The sequence below is a fragment of the Bubalus bubalis genome, chromosome 14, assembly GCF_019923935.1.
Source record: "Bubalus bubalis isolate 160015118507 breed Murrah chromosome 14, NDDB_SH_1, whole genome shotgun sequence".
Lineage (NCBI taxonomy): Eukaryota > Metazoa > Chordata > Mammalia > Artiodactyla > Bovidae > Bubalus > Bubalus bubalis.
In genome coordinates this window covers 48,603,595-48,620,058 of record NC_059170.1, presented here as the reverse complement: position 1 = coordinate 48,620,058, position 16,464 = coordinate 48,603,595, and the positions used below count along the sequence as shown (strand labels likewise).

Genomic DNA, 16,464 nt, shown 5'->3' with positions numbered 1-16,464 from the left:
ATTACTTAAGTGTACTATTTATAAAAACCACAATTCAGGAAGATTAAATATGTATTAAGAAATCAGTCTTCAGAGCCTATTTTCTAAGTCTTCTAGTCATATGTTATAATGCAAAGAATTATAAGGAATATTTTAAAATTAAGTTCCTAATGATCAAGACATGTCTTGTAATTTCTCAAAGACCCAAGAGAGGGCACATGTTATTTCACAGTATCAACTCCAAACTGTCTACTAAGTACCATCATGGGTGGCACATCATGGGTGGAAATTCATGGTGATTAAATGCGTTAGCTATGTAAATGAAGCTAAATTAAGCTGAAAAAGAAGTAGCACACAGTACAAGGTATCTGATATAAAGAAACATGCAAGTATAAAAAGTCTGATGCATATTAAAGTTTTAAAAACTATAGCAACAAGACAATTAAAATAACATTATTACAAAGATAAAAGTCATTTTATTCGACTTACATACTATAAAGAAAATATAGTAATGAGAGAAAGTATAGTATGTATTTTTATTTATTTTTAGTCCATGAGCCACTTGAGAGAAATTCAGAAGTATTTAGCACTGACTCGTTAGTGAACACTTGAGTTTATTCAAAACTGCTTTAGATTGGATTTTATGAATCTATTTTTAGTTATGATTATTTAACTAACAGATAGTATAGGGAGACAAAATGCATGCAATGAGTACGCTAGAGTGTAAAGAAACAAACGACTCAATTGAGAAGTTTTCCCTACTGAGAACCAAAGAAAAGTTATCAGAGCATAAAAGAACTTGTCATTCTCATTATCCCCCTTTTTTTTAAGCAAACAGGTTGATAATAAAATGAAAACATGCTGAAGAAAACTATGCAGTCTTCTTAGGCTGCTCAGTCCACCATTTGTTTGACACAAAGTTGACTATATCTGGAGGCAATTCCCAGGGCAAACTCAAGATGCCACTTTACTTTCTAAGTAAACTAGAAGGCTAGATACTCAGAACTTTTGAGTTGTTATCAGGCTACATAAGAAGGAACAATGAAACACAGTTCTCAGAAGATGTTTGTTAGGTATGTTAACATTTTAACACAGTATCTTAACATTTTATTAAGAACACCAAAAAAAAAAAACCCCAATAGATATATATAGTATAAGAGAAAGTACTTCCTACTTTTCAAGTTTTCACGTTTTAAAAAAATTACTAGTAAAGCATATCCAAGAGTCAAAAATCACTGTTTCTGCACAAGAAAAACTATGCTAATCCTTTGTAATGTTCATTTAAGATGGTAAGTAAGAGACCATACCTGTTGTTAGTAGTCAGATCACACTGAAACCCGGAGGCCTGGTGTGAGAACCTGATAAGCGGGCAGCGGGCATTCAGGATCCTCTGGACTCCCACGCAGCCTGGGCCAAACTGGTCTAGGCACTCTCCTATCACAGACAGGATCTTCTGAGTTGCAACTCTTTCCGAAGGAACGTTTTTCACTTGAAATTCCATCAGAAAATTTCCTGAGGTCTGAATAATAAAAACATTAGCAAAGAGGAGCTTTTTATAAAAAGGAACTTCTGAAACTTTTCTAAAAGGATGCTCTAAGTCATTTCTGGTCAAAACACACACACACAAAACAAAAAATTAATAACCATACAGACACAAAAAATTCTCCATGCAATCACAGCCAGAACCAGACCAAAAATCCTCAATTGTCAAAATGAAAAGACAATCGACAGACTAGGAGAAAACATTTGCAAACAGTTCAATTGGACAAGGGTCAATATATACAAATGGCTCATACAACTCAATGACAAAAACAAAAACCAAAGAAAAAAAAAAAAAGACCCAATAGAAAAATGTGTGTAAGACCTAAATAGACATTTCTCCAAAGAAGACACACAGATGGCCAACAGTCATATGAAAAGATGCTCAACATCGCTAATTACTAGAGAAACATAAATCAAAGCTAAAATTAGGTTGGAGGGAGGTTTAAAAGGGAGGGGACATATGTATATCTATGGCTGATTCATGCTGATGTACAGCAGAAACAAACACAATATTGTAAAGCAATTATCTTTCAATTAAAAATAAATTTAAAAACAATTAAATATCACACCAGTCAGAACAGCCATCATTAAAAAATCTACAAATAATAAATGCTGGAGAGGGTGAAGAGAAAAGGGAACCCTTCTACACTCTTCATGGAAATGCAAATTGGTGAAGCCACTATGGAAAACAGATTGGAGGTTCCTTTAAAAAACAAAAATAGAGCTACCATATGGTCCAAAACTCCATCTCTTGAGCATTTATCTGGAGAAAAATCTGAAAAGATACATGCACCCCAATGCTCACGGCAGCACTATTTACAACAGATGAGACATAGCAGCAGCCTAAATGTCCACTGACAGATGAATAGATAAAGATGATGTGATATACACTCACACACACACACACACACACTGGAATACTACTCAGCCAAAAAAAGAATGAAATAATGTTATTTACACAACATAAATGGACCAAAGATTACCATGAAGTCAGAAGGAGAAAGACAAATATATGATACCACTTATATGTGGAATTTAAAATATGATACAAATAAACTTATTTATAAAACAGAAACAGACTCATAGACATAGAAAACAAACTTATGGTTACCAAAGGGTATGGGGATAGGGAAGGGATAAATTAGGAGTTTAGAATTAGCAGATACAAACTGCTATATATAAAATGAACAACAAGGTCCTACTGTGTAGCACAGATAACTATATTAAATATCCTGTGATAAACCATAATGGAAAAGAATATGCAAAAGATAGACACAATATATGATAATGGAATCATTTTGCTGTACACCAGAAACGAACACAACACTGTAAATCAACTTATACTTCAATAAAAACATTTAAAAAATCTTCAGTTGTCTTTTGATTCTCTAAAGTATAAAATACTAACTTGAAAGATCATTGGTTTTTTATAATTGACTTATGTAATACTACACATAGAACCACAGACTCTGTGAATATATATATACATGCCCTTTTCAAGTCAGCCTTTCCATTTTCATAAGATCTGCAAACCCACACTAGTTATAACAGGAAATACATGCATGAGAAGAGCAGATCAACAGAAGGAAACAGACAATATAACTAGATGTAACTATAGGCATTTAATAGTTAATAAAATGAACTCTGCAAATTAATGCAGAAATGCTATTGAAAGAATGAGTCAAGTGGCCATCAAAAAAAGAAACTAGACTAGTCCAAAACCAAAGTAAATTCAACACAGAGCAAAGACTTCAATAAAAAAGGTTTTAAACAATAAAATACCAGAATACAATAGGAGAATGTTTATACAATCATAAAGGATTCTCTAAGCATGACACAAAATTCCAGAACACACAAAAGAATATGAATGAATAAAAATGAAAATCATCTTAAGGCCAAGCATATTTATTACTAGACAGAAGACAAATGAAGATAATAATACATGTCATATAAAGGGATAATGTCCCTAATTTATGAAGGGTTTGCACAGAGCCGAATTCTACAAATGGCCAAAAACATCTGAATAAGAAATTAACAGAAGAAATAAAACTGAGCAAGAAACATAGTAAAAGATGTTCTTGTTTTCCAGAAACTAAGAGGAAATTGTAACAGCAATGAGGTTTTTTTGATTATCAGTCTGGCAAAAACAAAAAGGCTGACAGGACCAGCTTTGGTGGGTGAGGAGAAACACATCCATCCTGACAAGAGGAGTGTAAACTGAGACATACTTTTGGGACAACTTCAATATTGAAATAGCAAAACTCTGAATATGTACAATTTTGATTAGTTACTAAAATCCTAGGAAATCACCCCAAAGGAATGCTAATACAAATGAGCAGATTTACAAAGCTGTTCACTCACTGCAGCACTATTTGTGTGGTAGAATACCTTCTAAAAGCTCTATCTAACTTAAAGCCCTCTGCCCTCAACCCACCCCTCTTCAAGAACTCATTCCTCCTGAAAGGATGAAGGCCCTGACAATGCATGTGGACCAGACAGGGTTGCTGACGTGAGCACCATGGAGGCTCCCCTCACCACCCAGTGTTTCCACCAGGAACTGCAACTGAGGGTCAGAGGCTACCAGGTGGCTGAAATGGAACTCAGAAACTTTGGGGCAGGCAAATGCCACACTGCCGGGAGCTGGCATATTGCATATTGAGTGCATATTGCATATTGAGTGCAGCACTTTCCACAGCATCATCTTTCAGGATCTGAAATAGCTCAACTGGAATTCTATCACTGCCGGGAGCCAGCGTGAGGAATTCCGCCCATGACAAAGGTCATGAGGAAGGAGGCTCGGCATACGCAAAGGTGGGATCGAGCCTCAGGAGTCCCCCTGGAAATTCTCGAGCATCTACCCCGAAAACCAGAGTCTGCCTACTTTCTGCTTTGTGCTTTCACCTACACCTCTGACTTTACGGGGGGCTGTCCCCCACTACCTCTCTCTGAAAAGAGAGTTAGCTTACAGCTCCAGTTAATAATTCCTGGGTGTGACAGTGTTTCAACCTACAAACTCCTTTGGAAATCCTCTAGCCTGCCCGAATGGGTTTTTCCGGCCACATGTGATTGCTCAGAGCCTCCCAACTGTGAGAGGCAGGAGATGTTCTAAACTGCCTAAACACAGATTCCTTTGAGTAGTTAAAAGATTGATTAGAAATTGTATTGGTGAAGGGTTTTTCACTTGTTGGGCCAATGTTTGCTGCTAAGTCTCCATACTCCTTACCTACTGTGTCCTTGGCAGTGTATTGATTGATATAATGGGTGTATAGAAATGTAAAATGCAGCTTTGTCCAATGCTTTTTGGAAGGCTGGCGCCTGACTTTGGAATAATCACCTTTAGAGAAAGATAAGTTTCTTAAAATGTTAACAGGCCTCCTGGCCAGAAGATGGTATCTATCACCTGAACTTTTGCATATGATAAGTTTACAGGAAAAAAGCCTGGCTTGCTGCATGACTCTACCCCTTCCCCCATTATCCTCTATGCATAACTTAAGGTATAAAAACTACTTTGGAAAATAAAGTGCGGGCCTTGTTCACTGAAATTTGGTCTCCCCATGTCGTTCTTTCTTTCACCTTCTGGCTGAATTTTTCCTCTGAGGCGGGGAAGCTCGTCAAGCCTACTAATTTTGCCTGGGCTTCTAAGATCTGACCGGGGAGGCCTTAGTGTCTCCTCTCCTTCGGGAGAACGGGAGGACGCCTGCGGCCTTCGTAGGTGACGTTATACCCTGCTTTGGAATTTTATTCAGCCTCTTTTCTCCACTGAATTTCCTCACTGAGCTATCCTCATTCTATTACTCTTTAAATCTTTGATAAATATTTATAAATAAATAAGTCGCCGACGCCGTCCCCGCTTCGAATACCCTGGATCAGCCGGGGCTGGACCCCGGCACTACACCACCAGGATGAAAAAGTAAAGAAAATCAAAGTGGGGTGGGGAAAGCAGAGTGAAGGGGAGGAAGATATTAAACAAAGCAAAACATGGAGAGAAACAGACCCTTTGTGGATTGTTGATAGTTTATACTTTAGTTCTAGTCGTTTCCCAGGACTCACCCACACTCCTGACTCCTGACTCCTGAGTTCTAGGATGCTTCCTCTACTTCTATTTGTTTAAGCTGCTCTGGGTTGGTTTCTGTTACGCACAACAGAAGAATATTACCTACTATAGTTGGCAATAAAGCAGGAAAAAAGATACTGCTCCCTAACTAACGAAAAAGGACTGGTTATGAAATAAATTATGGTGCATTCATTCAATAGAATATTCTGCAGCCATTTTTTAAAAGGATACAGTAGATTGAAGCTAAGACATATTTATAGATTTAGTTATAATCTCTTCCTAACTGTCCTCAACTCAGGCTGAAGAATAAAACAAGTCCCGAGAATTACAAACCAAGGTGGGGTACCGAGACACACAGAGCACCAAGAGGAAGCAGAGGTTCATGACGGCATACAGCAATCAAAGAAGCTGCTTTATGGAGGACAAATTTAAAAGTAGTCCTGCTTTTTGTTGTTGTTAATTTATTTTTATTTAAAAATTAAAATTAAAAAATGCTCCTGTTTTTCATTATATTTCTAAAAAGTTTCTATTAGCAAAGCCATTATAATCTTAAATAAGCACATATTTCAGAATATAAGTATATAACAACATTGCTTAAGTTAAACCTACATACAAAATTACGTCAAATTGTTTAGTGAGACTGGAGCACTGTCTTTTAAAATACGTTTTTTCTAAATAGCTCTCTAGTTCAGAAATCTAACATCCAACTAAGTTTCTAACTCCTTCCTCTACTTCCAACAGAAAAAAACCTGTTTCTTACTGTCTACCAATCCTCTCAAACATTCTATAAGTTGGTTCTATAGCACCAATCCAGTTTTACAGCTAGGAAAATCAAGGCACAGAGAAGGTAAATAACTTACCCATTGTCACACAGCTGTAAGTAGAAGAATGATTAATCTGCAGTGTGGCTCCTGAGCCCAAGCTTTCACCATCACAACATATTGTTAGCCATGTTAATTATTTAATATAAAAATAACCTAATATAACTTAAGTGTCCCCGCCAGGAATTTAATACAACTTCAAGTATTAAAAGCATGTTAGTCTTAGTAAGACTGATCCATTTCACTGTGATGTGTTTTATATTCCTTGGCCAGTTCTGACTCTGTAATTACACACTGAGCAGATAGGCACTGTGTGGGATGAGAAAATGAACAGACGCCGTCCCTGTTCTGCCCACGCTTATGATACAGTGAGAGACACAGATCAACCACTAACTAAATGTAACCCAGGAGGAATCTGGAGACAGAAAGATGAGCAAGACACTGCAAAAAAGGAGTGATTAATTTTGACTGGAGCAAAAAAAAATCAAGTATGGTTTTAAGAAGGTGGAATCAGAACTAGGACTTGCAAGCTGCTTAGGAATGGCAGTCAGGAATGGAAGGAAACAGCACTCCTCACTGAAGAGACATAACAATTGTTTCGTTATCCACATCATAAAAGTGCCTTACAATTATGTAATTAAGTAATATGACTGAAAAACTGGTGTGTGAAGATACAGAATGAGAAATTATCACTAAAATGAATTATGAAACAGATCATTTCAATTCTCTGTTAAAAAGAACAGTTCTAAGTTTGTGGATGATCCAATCTGTGTTTTAAGGTAACTTCAGTGGAACCTGAGGGCTAGAATACCAAGGCATGAGGCGAGGAATACGTGGAAAGCAAGATGTTGTTATAATCACTTAACTGAGAAGTTTTAAGGGACCCTGTGACTGCAGCTTCGAGGATGTAAATGAAGAGGCAGGCCTAAAAGATTAGCTTAGATTTCTTTGCTTAGGTGACAGCAAATATCAGGAAAGCTAAAATGCCGCTAATTAACATGTGACACATAAATAAGAACTTTCATAAAAACTTAAGAATATTAACAAGGAGATGAAGACAAACTTTTGTTTTCAAAATGTTAAGTTTGAAGTTTCAACTAGACAGTCACACAGAGATTATTAGTTTGAAATACATAAGAAAGAAAAGTCATAGAAACCTAAGATTGTACAAAAATGCAGAAGTTTTTCCAAATCAAAGTTGTAATTAAATTAAAGCCCCTCTTATATTGTTTGGGATGATACCAGACACACTATTTAACTTTACTCTGTCAGACATGCATGTTAATAAACTATAAATGGGATATAAAATCCCTAAACTGTAAATGGAAAGAAAGTAAGGGATCAAAGGGCAGAATAAAGAAAGAATTCAACAGGAGGAAGAAAGGAAGGAAAAGCAAAGGAAAAGCACAGAAAATAGGAAATAAAAAATTAAACAGTAGAAATAAAATCAAATTTTACCAGTAATAATAAATAAAAAGACTCAAAGATTGGACTAAAAGCATAAAATTCAGTGATTTGCTATTTATACCCAAAATATAACAACATATGTTATGCTGCTGAGAGAAATATCAACAGTCTCAGAGTCTCTTGATGAGGATGAAAGACTGAAAAAGCTAACTTAAAACTCAACATACAGAAAACTAAGATCACGGCATCCTGTCCCATCACTTGATGGCAAATAGATGGGAAAAAAGTAGAAACAGTGATGGATTTTCTTTTCTCAGGCTCCAAAATCACTGCAGACTATGACTGCAGCCATGAAATTAAAACATGCTTGCTCCTTGGAAGGAAAGCTATGACAAACCTAGACAGCATATTAAAAGCAGAGACACCACTTTGCCGACAAAGGTCCATCCAGTCAAAGCTATGGTTTTTCCAGTAGTCATGTATGGATGTGAAAGTTGGACCATAAAGAAGACAGCACCAAAGAACTGATGCTTCTGAACTGTGGTGTTGGAGCAGACTCTTGAGAGTCCCCCGGACACCAAGATCATCAAATCAGTCAATCCTAAAGGAAATCAACTCTGAAAATTCATGAGAAGGACTGATGCTGAAGTTGAAGCTCCAATACTGTGGCCATCTGATGCGAAGAGCTTCAGTTCAGTTCAGTTGCTCAGTTGTGTCTGAATCTTTGTGACCCCATGGACTGCAGCACGCCAGGCCTCCCTGTCCATCACCAACTCCCAGAGTTTACTCAAACTCATGTTCATTGAGTCAGTGATGCCATCCAACCATCTCATCCTCTGTAGTCCCCTTCTCCTCCCTCATTCAATCTTTCCCAGCATCAGGGTCTTTTCAGATGAGTCAGTTCTTCGCATAAGATGGCTTAAGTACTGGAGCTTCAGCTTCAGCATCAGTCCTTCCAATGAATATTCAGGACTGATTTCCTTTAGGATGGACTGGTTGGATCTCCTTGCAGTCCAAGGGACTCTCAAGAGTCTTCTCCAATACCACAGTTCAAAAGCATCAGTTCTTTGACGCTCAGCTTTCTTTATAGTCCAACTCTCACATCCATACATGATTACTGGAAAAACCATAGCTTCTCATTGGAAAAGACCCTAATGCTGGGAAAGATTGAGAGCAGGAGAAGGGGCAACAGAGGATGAGATGGTGGGATGGCATCACTGACTCAGTGGACATGCGTGTCAGCAAGCTCCAGGAGAGAGTGAAGGACAGGGAAGCCTGGCATACTGCAGTCCATTGGGTCTCAAAGAGTCAGACATGACTTAGCAACTGAACAAAAATGTGAAAGCTGAAAATAGTGATACAGAAGAAGGTTTCTGAGACAGATGACAAGCGGCCATCTTAATAAACAAAAAGAATTCAAAGAAAAGGCATTTACAGAGATGATGGACATAACAATGATAAATGAACAACCCAATAAAAAGGTATGATAATCATACACTTAAATGTAGCTAACATAGTCTTTGAATACAATAAAAATCAGAAGAATTCTGAGAAATGAATAGAAGCAAATAACATGATATGTAAAAAGTATTTCAGTAACTAGGTTATGCAGATAAAACAATTAGTTAATATCCACATAATCTGAAAAACACAGTAAGTAACCTTGGTCTATCCAAAAAATTTCTCAACCCCCAAAAGGAACATTTTATTACATGTTTAAGATATTCACAAAAAATGACCACATATTAGACCAATGCAAAGATTTTACAATTCCAAAGAAGCAGTATCAAATAGACTTTACTCTGTAACCACACTGCCTCTTAAGCTTAGCAATCAAGTTATAATTTTATTAAGTCCAAAGATTTCCTTTATTTCTTCTAATAATTTTAACTTTGTGATTTAAAGAAATGCAGTTACCTTTTGAGCAGTAAAATTTCCAATTTCATCTAGATCCAAAAACATGTCCAAATCACATCCTAGTTTCCCAAAACTATTCACCGAGGAGCCAAAGGGTCTGACTGCACAGTCCGGAAAGTACGCAGCCGCTACATCTTCAATGAGAGAGCAGGTGAGATATCGGAGCCTGGCGTTCTCCTCTGTGAGCTGGAATTCCCTCAAGAGAGTGTTCAGCTGATCATCTACCTAGCTGGCCAAAACAAAACAACAAAACACAGAAAATGTTCAGGTCATGTTGCATAATGGTCATTTTATTTCAGATATTTGATGGCTTAGGAGACTGACTTTAAAAATACACAATCTTTTTACATTGAGCCTTATTACAAATGCCCTTTAAAAAGTACTGAGGAATGAGGAAGGATACCAGCAAAATAAAAATTGGCTAGAATTAAAACTACGACTTTTCTTAGGCACTGAGTATAAAGTATTGTTTAAGGAAAATGAAAACAGTAAAGTGCTCTAGTAGAGGAGGTAGAAACCACCACAAAGCTGGACATTTAAAGGGAGTTGCAGGGGAGAGGAGAGCCAATGTTAAAGGCAAGAAACACTAGAAAGCAGTAAAGTTTCAGGAATGAAGGCCCACGATCCCCCAGTTCCTTAGAACAACAGTCCTGTATGTTCCCTAGGAGACTGGTGTTAAAATGATCATACCATGAAGGTGCCTGCTGCTGCTGCTAAGTCGCTTCAGTCGTGTCCAACTCTGTGCGACCCCACAGACGGCAGCCCACCAGGCTCTGCCATCCCTGGGATTCTCCAGGCAAGAACACTGGAGTGGGTTGCCATTTCCTTCTCCAATCCATGAAAGAGAAAAGTGAAAGTGAAGTCGCTCAGTTGTGTCCGACTCTTAGAGACCCCATGGACTGCAGCCCACCAGGCTCCTCAGTCCATGGATTTTCCAGGCAAGAGTACTGGAGTGGGATGCCATTGCCTTCTCCGATGAAGGTGTATACTGGAGCTTAAATATTCATATTTAAAATAAAAACCACAGCCTTAAAGGCCCACAAAGTAGAGGAAATATAAAAGGTTAGAAGTTTTAAAAACTAGAAAAATCAATACCCCAAATAATATATTTTGATAAATAAAACCATAAAGAGATTTTTGAAAAGAACTAGCTAAATCTTTGACAAGTCTGTAAGAAAAACCAAAACTAATATAAACATCATGGCATCCGGTCCTATAGCTTCATGGCAAATAAAAGGGGAAACAATGGAAACAGTGACAGACTTTATTTTCTTGGGCTCCAAAATCACTGCAGATGGTGACTGCAGCCATGAAATTAAAAGACACTTTCTTCTTGGAAAAAAGGCTATGACCAACCTAGACAGCATATTAAAAAGCAGAGACATTTTTTGGCCAACAAAGGTCCGTATAGTTACAGCTCCAGTTTTTCCAGTAGTCATGTACAGATATAAGAGTTGGACCATAAAGAAGGCTAAGGGCCAAAGAATTGATGCTTTCGAACTGTGGTGTTGGAGAAGACTCTTGAGAGTCCCTTGGACAGTAAGGAGATCAAACCAGTCAATCCTAAAGGAAATCAGTCCTGAACGTTCATCAGAAGGACTGAGGCTGAAGCACCAAAACTTTAGCCACCTGATGCAAAGAGGCAACTCATTGGAAAAGACCCTGATGCTGGGAAAGACTGAAGGCAAGAGGAGAAGGGGGTGACAGAGGATGAGATGGTGGTATCACCAACTCGATGAACATGACTTTGAGCAAACTCCGGGAGATGGTAAAGGACAGGGAAACCTGGCGTGCTGCAGTCCCTGGGGTCGCAAAGAGTCAGACACAACTGAGCGACTGACCAACAACTACAAACATTATTAGAGCAGAAAAAAAAGAGATAAAACCAGAAATAAGATCTTTTAGTTTACAAAAAGAATGTCATATACAATTATATGTCATGTTGACAAGAGAGAGAAAACTAGAATAATCCAAAGGCCCAAAACTTTGGAAGAATATGATTACTTCTTATGATCACAAATGGTGCATCAGTAAGGAATGGGGAAGGACTGATTTTACTTTTCACTCGGTCAGTATCTCTGTAATTTGAATATTTAATAATATTTGATAATAAAAACTTAAAATGTACAAAACAAGTCAAACACACATATATCAAGTTGGGGAAGTATACCTAAAAACTTACACTTTCTGCACAACAAAGTAACTGATAAAGCTTCTTGCTTGAAGGAGGAGACTGGTTACTACATTGAATGCTTGACAGTTCAGAAGTCTGGTTTAATGAATTTCTCAATTTTAAATTTAAATAACGTGACTTGAATGGAATTGCAGCCTCTGGGCCCAGGCTTGGAGTCCGGGTTACATTCTGCAACGAAGTTACACTTTCCTTCTGACAAAATTCTACAACAGCGTAAAGACCCTAGATCAAAAACATAAGAATAGAACATATTCCTAAATACTATTAATATTTTTAAACTAATAGTGTTTTAGTTCATATTTCCAAGCAATTATCACAACATGAAAAACGTTCATTATTAAAATCTACAATGGTATGCACACAAGCAATGGTTTTAAACCATTATAAGCAGATTAATAAAAGGAACACTATAAAATGGCATGAGTTAAGTGAAGCTGAAAATAATGCTGCCACAGAAAATTAAAAGGTAAAAAAGGACCTCCCACTGGCTCCAATGCCTAAGATAAGGGAATGATTTAAAGTAGTCAAATTATGATTCGGTTATAATTAATACTCCTATAAGGACTTCTCATATTAAAAAAACCTCATTAAAGAAATTTAGATAAAGAAAGCTGTAGGATATTAACAGAAAATATAACTTTACCATGTTGCAGAGGCAAGAGAGCAAAAAATAACTAAAAAAAATATATATGACTGTTAAGTCAGACTGTTTCTCAAATACTTACAAAACTTTCATAGAAGAAGTGGCGGTTAATAGGTCCGTGCTGGGATAAGAACTTGAGAAACTTTTTCTCATTGATTTTGTTTGGGCAGTGGATCAACACAGTCCGCTGGGCCTGCTCTCGTCTCTCGTTTTGCACCTCAGAGAATCTCTTTTTTGGAGTCCTGTCTTCAGAGCCTATGAATGAGACAAAGACATTACCAACACACACGTAAAATTTAAAGCATCTCTTGATAAGGATATAAAGACTGTACACTTGGCTACAGTCAACTTTATCCTAACCTCATCTTATTTCTTCTCCTCCTTTATCAAAGTGAAGTTGTGCTCCTCTCAATCTTTCTATTACCATTCCCTTGTGTTTACCATTAAACTGTCCACTGTTTTGATTGACTATAGTCAATGAATAGCGCTAAAAAGGGAGGTTTCCACAAAATTTTCAAAGTAAAACCACTTTTATAAATACACACATAAGAAGTCTATATAAGCTGTAACATTTCAAAGTCTAAAAGAAATACTTTCAAGCCTGAGTGCAATGAAACAAAGGTGCCAAAGTGCCCTTTATAAAATAATCTTTTTAAGAACGCCTTCTTCTTTGACTCCTTGCTGTGCTCCCAGTCTGGTCTCAGCCCCATGGCCTGAGTTTGAAGCTCCCAGCACCTTGGCCCCTTCTCGCCCACGTCGACTTCTGCCACCGCCTCCTCCTCCACACTGCACACCTACAGTGCTCTTCACACGACACCATCACACGAGGAACTTTCACAGCCTCGCTTTCTGGCTGCAATGCCCACCTTCTCATTTTCTGTCTCACAAACTCCCATTCATCCTGCAAATTTGGCTCAGGTCTGTGGAGACTGTCTGTGGAGACTTCTGACTCTTCTTGGCAGAATCGCCTTCACTCTGCAATACCTCACTTCAACATCTCTGGAAGAATGTCAGTCACAGTGTTGTATTTACTTTAACAACACAGAAGAGGACCTATCTTCCATCCTTAGGACAGGGATGACCTCAGTCTACTGACAGCCTTTCCACCTGGTCCCCATTTCCTTCTTTTTTTAATGGTCCAAGTTTTTCTCATCCACTTTTCCAGTTGTAATTACCACCTCAATCTTCTTGTTGCTGATATTTACTGAGTCTACACTGATGTTCAACTGCTAATTGTAAAAGTAAAATCAAACTGCAAAATTTCATAGAATAAATGTATAAATCCTCCTCCAGTTCTAACACCCAACTATTAAGTGTGATACTTTTCCAGACATTTTCAAGGCATATATAAACATATACATCTGTACCTCTCCAGAGATAAACATTTTTCACACAACTGAAATTACTGAAAATGTACTGTACATTCTGTTCTGTAATACATTTTTAAATATTTAATACACTGTCATATCTTTTCACATCAGTAGATATATATATTTACCTCATTTTAAAAATAATTGCATAAGTATTCTTGGGTATTATGGTAATTTAATTAATCCTCTATGATAAATATTTAGATGGTTTACCTTTATCACTATCACGAGCAACACTGCAATGTCATCAGTATACAATGTCTTTGCACTTCTATGCAAGTATTTGCCTGCAGTTGGACTACTGAGGAGGAACAGAAACTGAATTTGAGAAGGAGATCAAAAAGTTTGATGAATGATGGAGAAACATGCTTGAAAAGACAGGAGGTAAGGGGGGAAGGCAGGGTCTACAGGACTAACAGCTCTGGCCTTGAACAACAGAAGGTACGGATGATGCAGACAGAACAAAGGCATGAAAGAGGGGTCAGGAATTTCAGGTAATGTATGTTCATTACCTTGTAAAAAAGCTTGTCAAATGTACAAAGAACACAAAGTTGGAAGGAAAAAGTAGTAAGTGCTAAATTTTAAGACAGATTCAAATTTGCAGTGGTCGTGATAACAATCTGGTAAGCAAAAACACACAGAATATTGTCCTTCATTTAGAATCAAAAACAACATAAACACAGAAGCACATAACGTGGGTGGGGTGGGAGGAGGGGAGGGATCGGCTAGCAGTAGATGTATAAAAGAAGAACAAAAGTGTGATTTGGTGAAAGTTCAATATAAGCCAAGGGAATGTATTAACTTCTGGGGTGAGAATGGGGAGAAGACAGATATAGATATAAAATCCAAGTTCAAGGGGTACCGTCACTTTTTCACTATTCACTGGTCAGGCCACACGTAGAGTACACGCTCTGCTCCAGACATTAGGGATCTGAAGGATGCTGATTAACCAGAGAGCATCTGGAAAGAAGTAATCAAAGGTCTAAAACTCTGGTAGGGAAGTACTGCAAAGAAAGTAGGGATTTACAACCTGGAACAAACCAACGAGAACGCGACAGCTGCCCTTCCACTGGGGCAGCACTTTCCAGTTTTCACAAAAACACTCGCTTCTGAATCTCATAATAACCTTTTGAGATAGGGTAAGTATCTCAAGGTATCTTGAGGTAGGTAAGTATGAAAAAACAAATCAAATATCTAACAAGCTGGGTTGCCTCCTAAAGAGCTTAGCTGCTCCTTGGTTGCCTGACACATGTCCCCTGTTCTGGTAACACACAACCCTGTCTGTGAGATTGTAGGGGGCGGCTGTCAATAGCTATCTTCCCATACATGTGCCCACGCCCCACTAGGCGGACCAGGACTCTCAAATGATTTGAAACAGCGCCTCTTGGTCCAGTAGGTGAGGGTGGCGGGGTGGGATCAGGTGATGATCAAAAACTCTTTCTTAGGATCTTTGAAATTCAGGCAAAAGATTATTCTCCCACTGGACAAAGTTGCAAGCTACTAGTGGCCATTCCTCCCCGCTTCACCATTAACAACCTGTAGAAGAAGAACCTGAGAGAAGGAGGCCGCCACAAGAACAGCAGAGGAAATAACTCACTCTCATCACATCCATCCAGGTGACCTTAAAGCAGTCATGTCTCCTGGAGTTTGGTTACATGGTTGGTGGATCCTCCCTTTAATTTGAGTTAGTTTCTGTCATCTGCAGCCAGAGTCCTGAACAATACAAATTCTTGTTCTTAAATCAGGGTTCTTTCCATTTCTCACATGAAAGCTATGTCAAAACTAAGACCAACAGGGAAATGGGAAATTAGTAGCTTTAGCTCATTATAAATATTTTCCAGCCATCCGAGCCTCATCAAAAATGAACTGACTTTTTTATGAAACAGTGTGTTCCTTGTTATTAGAAAATGTAACTAGCAAAGCTTTGGCAATGAGTTCTCGCACTGAGTGAATAACTCAACTGGGTATTTCTCAATTTTCTTCTAATTATAAAATTAAATAGAATAATCACCTTCTTCTCTTTAAAAACAGAAAAGCAATTCAAATGAGGATTTTGTTACTTGTTATGCCTCACAAGAATCTCTAAATATTTAGCCAGTTATATTACCCTAATGATACAAAATGAAACACATTTCTTAAGGAAAACAAAAAAGTTCTACTAAATGAAGCTTTGGAATCAGAAGGATTTATTCTTACCTTTGCTACTGAATAGCTGAATAAGCTTGAACCACTTACTCGCCACCTGGACTAACTTGTTTCTGTATCTATAAAATGGACTAATAATAATTCCTTCCAAACTGAGTTCACATAGTTCTGTATCTCAAAGAGCATATGAAAATACTCTAAAATTAAGCCGCTATGCTGCTGCTGCTAAGTCGCTTCAGTCGTGTCCAACTCTGTGCGACCCCATAAACGGCAGCCCACAAGGCTCCCCGACTCTGGGATTCTCCAGGCAAGAACACTGGAGTGGGTTGCCATTTCCTTCTCCAATGCATGAAAGTGAAAAGTGAAAGTGAAGTCGCTCAGTCGTGTCCGAC

At 37.9% G+C, this 16,464-nt stretch overlaps 1 protein-coding gene across 2 annotated transcripts in view; it reads right to left on the bottom strand.

Annotated features, from left to right (window-relative positions):
* The window catches only part of LOC102400269 (mitochondrial poly(A) polymerase), a 28,040-nt gene that overhangs the window by 10,207 nt on the left and 1,369 nt on the right, over positions 1-16,464 (bottom strand). For both annotated transcript variants that reach the window (XM_044928042.1, XM_006067776.3), the window contains exons 2-5: positions 12,640-12,812; positions 11,903-12,136; positions 9,721-9,945; positions 1,287-1,498 (exon numbers count right to left, since the gene is read on the bottom strand). In XM_044928042.1, the coding sequence (XP_044783977.1) occupies positions 1,287-1,498; positions 9,721-9,945; positions 11,903-12,136; positions 12,640-12,812 (844 nt within the window). The remainder of the gene's footprint in view (positions 1-1,286; positions 1,499-9,720; positions 9,946-11,902; positions 12,137-12,639; positions 12,813-16,464) is intronic.